Source organism: Oxyura jamaicensis, chromosome 19 (genome assembly GCF_011077185.1).
Source record: "Oxyura jamaicensis isolate SHBP4307 breed ruddy duck chromosome 19, BPBGC_Ojam_1.0, whole genome shotgun sequence".
NCBI lineage: Eukaryota > Metazoa > Chordata > Aves > Anseriformes > Anatidae > Oxyura > Oxyura jamaicensis.
Genome location: NC_048911.1, coordinates 6,420,167 through 6,429,332, shown reverse-complemented (window position 1 = coordinate 6,429,332; position 9,166 = coordinate 6,420,167). Strand labels below are relative to the sequence as shown.

At 60.4% G+C, this 9,166-nt stretch overlaps 1 protein-coding gene across 1 annotated transcript; it reads right to left on the bottom strand.

The window, feature by feature from the left end:
- Nucleotides 1-2,127: 2,127 nt before the first annotated feature.
- SARM1 (sterile alpha and TIR motif containing 1) lies at nt 2,128-8,893 on the bottom strand. Its single transcript, XM_035342849.1, is given in 10 exon segments — nt 2,128-2,736; nt 3,212-3,333; nt 3,413-3,602; nt 4,000-4,093; nt 4,194-4,429; nt 4,899-4,990; nt 5,301-5,513; nt 5,666-6,046; nt 6,048-6,285; nt 8,137-8,893. Coding segments are annotated over 10 exon segments (2,148 nt in total). The 5' UTR covers nt 8,589-8,893; the 3' UTR covers nt 2,128-2,606.
- Nucleotides 8,894-9,166: the final 273 nt, after the last annotated feature.

Here is a 9,166-nt window from a genome sequence, read left to right as displayed (position 1 = left end):
TGCCTGGAAAATGTCAGTTCTGCTGCCAGCAAGCCCTGCCATGTCAGCGGATGAGAGAGCGTGACAGCAAGAGGGCAAATGTGAGAAGGCTGCGGGGAGAGAAGCATGTGACACAAACATAAAAGAGGTTGGGATTTAGAGTATAAACCAAATTTATTAACGACTTTAAATGCTTTCTGACATGGCATGGCAAAGGGATAAGGAAGGGTGAGAACAGCAGCATTTATTTTAGGAGTTGGACTCGATGATCCTAGTGGGTCCCTTCCAACTCGGATATTCTGTGATCTCCTTGGGGATGTCTGCTTTGACTGGAAGTGGATGGGCGTGGGATGTTTTGTCAAGAGCAGTGAGTTCATCAGGGTGAAGATAATCACCTAACAGGGAAACAGGATGAGTTACAGTCTGGGCAGCTGGGGCATGGGATGTGATCTCATGGCAGGTGAGAGACCAAAGCTATAGAGGACAACTAAATCTTGTCTCCTGAGTGGAAGACAACTAAATCTTGTCTCCTGAGTGGAGGGTGAGGAGGTTAAATGCTAGAGTGCTCCTGGGAAACAAGACACAAGAATCTTACTGTGTATTATTGTAGAGAGAAAAATCCTCTGGACTGTTTGTGTGGTACTCCTTTAATGGCCACAGAGGCCTTGACCTTCAATAAATTACTCAGGATTTTTCCCTGAAGCAGCTCACAAGTTGCTTTTATCCTTTGGCAGATTCACCTTTGGGCTCATCTGCTGCCTTCCTCATATTTAATCTGAAGATTAGGTGATGCTATTTCTGGTGAATGCTGGGCAGACCTAGCTATTAACCTTTCACTGGAGAGCAAAGATGCCATTATCTGTGAGCTGATAAGAGCTATCCATAAAGCTCTGATTAAGCACCAGAATTTAACTTACTTTTCTTCTTATGATATGCTCATAAATCCAAGCCAAAAGGAAATGTGTTAATGTTCATGCCAGCTAAGGCAGGTAGCGAGGCTTCACGGAGACCCAAGGTGAGTGGAATGCAGCTCTGCCTCCTCATTGCCTCCTGGAAAGGGTGGGTTAACTCGAGCAGGGACAGGCTGAGGAATTTGCTACTGCATCAGCCTGATCCCCAGAGTGCTGGGCATGGCTTGCTCCAGGGTGTCCTGAATGAGGAAGTCTTGCATTATTAACTTTGCTCTGCACCAGAAAAGAACTCAGGTAGGAGCTGCAGTGTCTGGTCCTAATTGCAAAATGCCATGTTGCTGAAAGCCTGATCACCCTCCGAGCAGGTGTGAGAAGCAGGACAAGGCCAGGAGGGCAGAATTCAGAGGTGTGCCGGGGTGCTCTCAGCCTGTGCGCACCCCTAGCAGCCTCCACCTGCCCTTTGCGTCAGCCTCGGCTCTTACCTGCTATTTCATGGTGAGTAGCTACAAAAAGATCTGGTGGGCGTTGGGAAGAGGCTGGAAGAAGGAAACAAGTGCTATTTGGTATTGCATCCAGCAGCGTGGGGACGTCCCTGAGCCGGAGGAGCTTAGCCAGGGCTGTCGGGGTAAGTGCTAGTCAGCAAAGGGATGTGCCAGCCCCTGCTCGAAGGAACAGACCGTGTAGGAGATCTGTTATGGAGCACCAACAACAGAATACAAAGCAGCCAGTGTAAAACATCTCCACAAGTACAGGACAGCAGTTAGCATCTTCCGTATCTGCGTGGATATACGTTCTGCAGAGTCGCAATCCAGCCTCCTGTGCCTTACGGATAAATAACTGCACCTGATAAAGTGCTAAAGCTGAGACACCGGATGGAGGGAAAGGTGGTGTTTTAAAAGCACTTTTCATAAAGACCCTTTGGAAAATTTACGTGACCTAACCCCAAACTTCTGTCACCAGAGCTAAGAGCACAAAGTGGTTTTGCAGCATTAGGAGGAGAAAGGCCTCGAGGAGGGAGCAAGCTCAGGTAATAAAGGGATATTGCTGGGGAAGAGAAAGCTTCTGCCGAGCAGTTTAGAAGGCCTGTGCATGTTATCTTTCCCAAACACGGGGATTTTGTTAGGGCTTAGCTTTTATTTGCTCTTTCCCACCCACACCTAAGCGCAACGATGTTCCTGCAGCACCCAGCAGAGGCCATGAGATGCTTACGGACCGCTTCCTCTCAACTGCTCTCTCGTGTCTTCCTGTGACGAACCCCTTGAAAATCCCACAACTTTAGCTCCTTGGGAGGTGCCTCCTCTTTGGATTCATCTCTGGGGAGAGCTGCAGCCTTCTGCAGGGGGCTGGACTGTCCTGGTCCCCCCTGCACCCCCTGCACTGCAGGAGGCTCAGCCTGCAAGTCCTGCTGCCCCAAGGGACGGCTTGAAAGACGGCTTGTCCATCCCAGGGGCTGCCCTCGAGGCGCACCGGGCACCCTACGAGGGAGCACTGGCCTTTCAGCCCCAAGGGCTTGCATTTGGAGGGTGAAGGGGGGGGCTAATGCCCCATGGCTGCCTGAGCCACGGCCTGGTGTCAAGCCAAGAGGTGTCAGGTCCTGAGGGAGAGAGGGTAGGGGCGGCACTAGGATGGGGGGAAATCTAGAGGGAGAAACTTGGCCCCACGTAAAAAGGGGTCACCTGGAAAGTCTCCGGAGGGGCTGAGGCAGCCGAGCTGCTCCTAGGTCTGCCCGAGAGAGGGCAAACAGTCCAGGCCGTTCTCTGACCCCGCCGAGGAGTCCCGGGAGGACCGGCCCTGGAGAAAGCGGATGATTTTGTCGATCGTGGCCTCCTGGTACTCGTGGGACCATCTGTGTTTGAGAGGAAAACTGAAGTTAACTTCGTTTTGTTGTGCGAGGTGCCACGAGCCAGCTCAGCGCATGTGAGCCGGGAGGCAGAGTCCCCCTTCCTCCACCCCAGCTCTCCGGGAGCACCCCTTTTCCCCTCGGGAGATGCAGAAACACTGGACGCCACAGCAAAACCCCTTCCCCTTGGGGAACGCAGGGCAGGAGGGCGGCGGGCAGCTCGGGATGCTCCTCTCTGGGGGACCAGGGGCCCAAGGACAGGCGTCCTCCCATCGCTCTGTGATCCAGAGCAGAACCGCGGTGGGGACCTTTGCTCCCTCGTGCTCCGGAGTATCTGAAGTGACTCAGCTCCCCTTTGGCCTCTTCTGCCTCCCTCATCTCTTTCTCCCCAGTTTCCTTGTGCTCTTTGCCACTGCTTATGCAAGCCGTTCTCTGCTCGTGTCGAGGAACCAGCCCCGCGGTGCCGGTTCCTCCTACTCACTTGATGCCATTAAATTTCAGGACGGCCCTCATGTCCTTGGGGAGGGTTTCTGGGTCAGGCCACTCAAAATGGTCTGTAACGGGTACAATGTTCTTTCCAGAGTTCAGGGCCGTCACAATCTCCTGCAGGAACACCAAGTGCTGAGGTTATGGCCAGCGCCAGCCCATCGCCACCGGGCTCCCACCCGTTGGCGTCTCCTACCTTGTGCACCCAGTCCTTGCACTCGGGGTCTGCCATGCATTTATCCAGCGTGTTGGGCGAGAGGACCAGCACAAAGTTACGGGCGCTCAGGACGCTCTGGATCAGCTTGTCCTCGAACTTCCCCGCCTCCAGCTTCTCCACGTCGATGAAGACGCTGAAGCCGTGCAGCTGCAGGTGGACCTTCAGCAGGCTGGTGGCGAGAGGAGACGGCGCCTGGTCTTGGTGTGCTGTCCCACCACATCGGCCAAGACGTTGTGAGAGCGGGGAGCAGCACATGGCACAGTCCTTGAGATGCCAGCTGCCAGCCCAGCCTGCTTACAGGCGGCTGGGCTCGTGCAGAAGACAAGGAGCAGGACACCAACACCCTGCTGCCACCTCCTGCGGCTCCACCGGCAGAGTGCAAGAAGAGGGTGAGTCAGGGTCAAAGAGAGGAGGATGGCAGTGACGGGGCTGGGAGTCTGCTGGATCACCGTGCAGCTTCTGGTGCTTTTAGTCCCCGTCCGCACAGCGGATTTCGGCAGCACCCCCCACCCCTTCGTGGCTCCGTGCCCTTACCCCAGCGCCGTGACGCTGCCCGCAGCACCCACCTGGCCAGCTGCGAGCCGGTGCTCCTCCGGTAGCTGATAAACACGTCGGTCCCATCCGACGCAGTTTGCAGCGTTATAGGGGAGTGAAGCGTTTCTAAGGCACAAACAGCAACCAACAATTAAAAAGCGCCCGAGCGCTCGTCCCAAACAACCCCCAGCGCTCGTCCCCGCGCAGCCGGCGGCGGCACCCGCACCCCTTGCGGCGGAGAGGATGCGGACGCGGTGGAAGCCGGTGGCGATGTGGCAGTCGTCCTGCAGCTGCTGCTCCGTCACGCGGTGCAGGAAGCTGCGGTTGATGCCGCAGGTCAGCAGGTTGTAGGTGTACTGCCGGAACCTGGGGTCGATGCCGCCCAGCCAGTCGGACAGGTTGCTGCGGTCGCAGGTGGAGTAGTTGGCGAAGGTTTTCAGCTCCGTCAGCTCCCGGAAAAACCTGGCAGAGGAAAAAGTGAACGTGTGGGGAAGGCCCCCGTCCCCTGCGGGAGCAGGCAGGACCTAGAGATGTTGGGCAGCACGTCGTTAGCTGCACCCGAGGGCGTGCACCAACGTGTCGTGGTGCAGAATGAACAAAATGGGGACAAACGTCTGCGTGGCTGTGGTTGTGCCTCAGGGCGCAGAGGCACGAGGAGCTCAGCCAAGGGACAAGGGGCTCGGTAAGTTCACCCCCTTCTGGGTAACCTGCAGCCTCCCACCTCAGTTTCTATGCCATTGCTGGCCTCTCCCCACCCCACACCTGCACGTCGCATCCTCTGGGTCGCATACTGCTCTGGCAGTCCGGGTTTCCATTTGGGGAATCCCTCTTCTTGTCCTTGGAAGAAGAGGAAGGCACACGCCTTCTCCCTGGCTCTGCCAGCGTGGTGATGACTGTGTGTGAGGCCAGCGTGCCCTGGTAGCGCTCCTACCTCTTGCGGGTGATGCTGGAGGCCATCCCCAGGTCCTCCTGCAGCTCCTCCTCCGTCAGCCTCAGGAGAATGTCCCCGTCCACCTGGTGGTCCTGCCGAGAGAAATCCAGGCTGGAGACCCAGACCTGTGGGCTCTGGCTGGCACCACGCTCAGGCCCGCGGGACTGCTGGAGGCCTGGCACCCACAGGAACCCTGTCCCCAAATATTTGGGCTGAAGTTTCTCTCAGGGACAGCAGCCCCTGCTGGGGAGACGTGGGAGAGGATGGCAGGGCCAGCCGGTGCTGACGTGTGTGAGGGGCAGCTGGGCATGGGAAAGCTCTTGGGTGAGATTTTTGCACCTCTGCTGCGGGATGGGGCAGCAGGACCCACGCAGGTGCCCCCGCCCCACCACGCAGCCCTACCAGGAAGCTCTGGCAGTATTTGTTGAATCCGATCTGCTGCAGCCACGTCTGCACCTCGCAGGGCTTCCAGTTGGGCACCGTGGGCAGGATGCGCCGAGGAACCTCCTCCCCTATCATGCGCAGCACCTTTTTGGCCAGCGAGGAGGTGGTGCTGCTGGTGGAGTAGCACACCACGCGCTTCAGGCTCTGCGTGGCCCCGATCTCGCTGAAAATCTGGGGACACGGAGGGAAGGGACGTCGCTTTGCTTCCCCAAAACCTGCTGGGACTGGGGCGCTGGGTGAGCTCGGGGGGGGGGGGCACAAAGCACACCTGGGCACCCCTTCCTCATCGCACCTCCTTCCCCGGGGCCAACCTCCCCTTTTACCTTCGTTTGCTTCTGCCTGGTTTTGATGGCGGCCTCGGCGCAGAGGTAGAAGGCAGCGATGCACTGCGCCTCCAGCCTCGAGCTGTCCAGCAAGGGGACCAGGCGCTGCAGGTCCTCGGCCGTCCTGCCCTGGCTGTTGTCGCTGCTGCCCAGCATGCGGCACGCGAAGCGCTCCGGGTCCAGCGAGGCGATGAAGGGCTCCACGAGCGCCAGCGTCCCCGAGCGCTCCACCTCCTTCTCGATCTCCTTGTTGGTAGCCAGCACCGTGATGGCCAGGCAGGCGTGCAGGCGGATCAGTTCGTCGTCCCGTGAGAACACCAGCGGGAAAAGCCACTCGGCCGTCCTCTTCTCGATCATCAGGCGCTGGTTGGCCTGCCCCCCCGTGCATGGCGCAGTTGGCCAAGGCCATGGCGCAGTGCCGCAGCACGACGGGGTCCGTCCAGCGGCACCAGTAGAGGATGGCATCCAGGCCCCCGTCGGAGATGAGCTGGGAGCAGGTCTCCTCCGTGTGCTTGAACATGTGCTCCAGGATCCCCGAGAGGCTCTGCACCAGCTGGGGCACGTCCCGCTCCTTGGCTAAATTCAGGATCACCCCCAGACCGATCCGAGCGATCCGATCCCTGCGGGAAGGAGAGGCGCAGGCGGGTGAGGGCCTTGGTGGTGTGTGCTCCCAGATGTCTCCCCGTGGGTCACAGCTGCCAGATGTGCCACCAGGCTGTGCCACTGCGCGATGTGACAGGCCTTGGAGGAGGTGACCACCGTGCCTGTCTCTCCAGCTCTGGGTAAGACACGTGTAGGAAGCAGCAGTGCGGGGTGGGCTAAGGCCAGGCAGATCTGTTCAGCCAGCTCTCCTGGGTGCGTGTGAGCTGCTTTGTGCTCAGGGCTGAAAACTCATTCGCCCCCAGCCAGCGCTGTCCTCTGGCTGCTCTGTCACCTGCTGGGACGCAGCCACGCACGGCCCTGTGCTGTCCTGGAAGGGGACCGGGACAAGGCACCTGGATGGGGCCATGCCCAAAGGCTGTGGGCTGAAGAAGGGGGAAACATCGGGCACTTGGCAGCCCTGCGTGAGGAGCAGCGCTCTCCTGGCCTTAGACATGAGTGATTTCAGTGGCTCTGCTCCGTTTGCAGGCACGGCTGCCCTGTGCTGTTCCCACAGAGCCCAAACCCTTGATGGCAGTGACGTGTTTGCCCCCCAGGGATGCTGGGGCCGAGGGCACTGCAGCCTCCCAATGCTGGCAGGTGGGACGGGCGTTTCTGGGAAGCCTGCAGCCCGCGTGGCTGGGGCTGACCTTGGGGCAGATTTGGCAGCAAACATTGTGGAGAGCTCTGGAAAAAAAATACCCTGCACCCTGCGGCTGGCTCCCAGCCCGAACGGGGGGCGGGTGGCAGCCACGGCCCCCTGGGTCAGCAGTGAGGGGCTGGGGGCTACAAACTGCTCCTGGGGTGGCTCTAGCAGTGCTGTCTCCTGCCAGGAAGATAAGTGCTGAGCTCAGACTGTGCCTGCGGTTTCCTGGGATTAATTCCACTCTAATGGACTTGCCCGATTTAGCCGCTGCTCCTTTTTCCTGCCGTGGCACTCACGGGGGGCCAGGCTGCGAGTCCACGACCCGACAGCACGGTGCGTTGTGCCCGAGGCTGGGGCAGGACCATAAGCTCTGGCCAGGCTTCCTCAGCACGTTCCCAATGTGATGGTTTGGGGCAGGCTGGGCTCGGGCGCGCTGTGCCAAAACTGGCTGCCCAGCCCCAAAACCGGAGCCTCAGGAGCTGTCTGCTGATCTGGGGTTTTGGGCAAAGGGATGAGCAGCGACCACGGGGGTGGAGATAACCCCCCGGGCTGTTCAGGTGGTGGTTGTGCGCTCAGGCATGCCGGGTGCCACGTGTGCATGCTTGCCCATGCCTCGTGCACACACGTGCGCGCACACTCCCATCCGTGCCGATGCTCTGGCAGAGCCAGCTGCGTGCCCTCGCCTGTCCCGGGGCGCAGCGCGTGCATCTGCAGCCTCCGATCGAGGAGCCTGGGGGCTCCCAGGGACACCAACCTTATGGCCTCCACTGCACCCTGGTCAGCAGCAGGAAATTTCTGGGCACCAGCTCCATCCTGCTCCTCCTCCCGCTGTGGTTATGGCTCAGGAGTAGCCGTGCCTCTCATCCGCCGGGTCAGATGCTCTGGGCCAGCCAACCTGTCCCAGCTCAGCCACAGAGGGCTTTTGGGGGACACATGGGTGGCCCTGGGCTGGGGGTGGCTCGTGAGGACACCCCGCTCCTCGCCAGCATTCCCTGTGCTGGGGCTGCTCCTGCTCCTCCAGCCGCGGGTCAGGGCATTGCCCAGGGACCCCACGTGCAAGTGGGGGGCAGCAGCATGGAGCAGAGGGGTTTGGTGAGCTGAGAGAGCCCGGAATAGGGAAACGTGGGGGGCATGGGTGGAAGAAATCCCCGCTGCATGAGGCAGGGAAGGCTTTTTGCAGACTCACCTGTTTTCTGCCACCAGGATCTGCTCCAGCAGCTTCCCCGCCTGGCACTTGGTCTCCAGCTCCGCCGTGTAGAGCAGGTTGAGCAGCAGGTCCAGGCCTCCATCCAGGCGGATCACGTCGCACAGCACTTTGGCCACGTCCCTCCCCAGCGTGGGCATCCCCCAGGCCTCCTCCACCAGCTGGAAAACCTCGCCGATCGCCTTCCTCAGCTCGGCGGGGCCGGCCGCCTGCTTGGCGCAGGCGATGGAGCGCTGCAGGGCGGGCAGGATGCGGTCCAGGGCCGCCCGTACGTCCGTGTTCACCCCGGGAGAAACCTCACGGCGCTCCCCGGAGCCGCCACCAGCCCAGCACCCCGCCTGGCTCACGCACTCGGGCACCGCCAGCCTCTCGGGGCCTGACATGGTGAAGAAGCGGCACAGTTTGTAGACGGAGACGAGCAGAGTGAGCACCATCCGCAGCCCCTAGCGCAGCATCCTCAGCACCCGCCGGGCCTGCCTGGGCAGGGACAGCAGGCTCCTTTTGTTTTTTTTTTTGGGGGATGGGACCCCCGAGCTGTGCGGGGTGGGGCTGGAGGGGGAGGCTGGAGCTGGAAGCGATGGCTCAGCCGCCTCGCCAGGGCCAGGCTCAGCATCCCAGCTCCCCAGCAGCTGATGTCACCCCGCCAGGCGCCGCCTCTCCGAGGAGGGGCTCCTCTGCAGCAGCCCCCTCCTCGCTGCAGATGCTCTGCCGGACCCCCAGCCCTCCTCTCGCAGCCCTTCCTGTCCCCCCGTCACCCCCAGGGACCCCCCTGTTGCCAATCTCCAGGGACCCTCCGCACCCAGAGCCGGGGAAGGGGCTGCAGGGCGATGGCACAGCGGTGGCCGTGGTCACGGCGTGGCCGTGGCCCTCTTGGCTCTGTGGCCTGGGTGTATTTTGCACCATTGTGGTGGGCCGAGCAGCTCCCCTGGCCGTGGCGGAAATTCAGAGCAGCTCTTCTGGGTGGGCTCGGGATTTGCATGATAAAAGAAAAGAGCAGAGGCAGCCTGGGCCC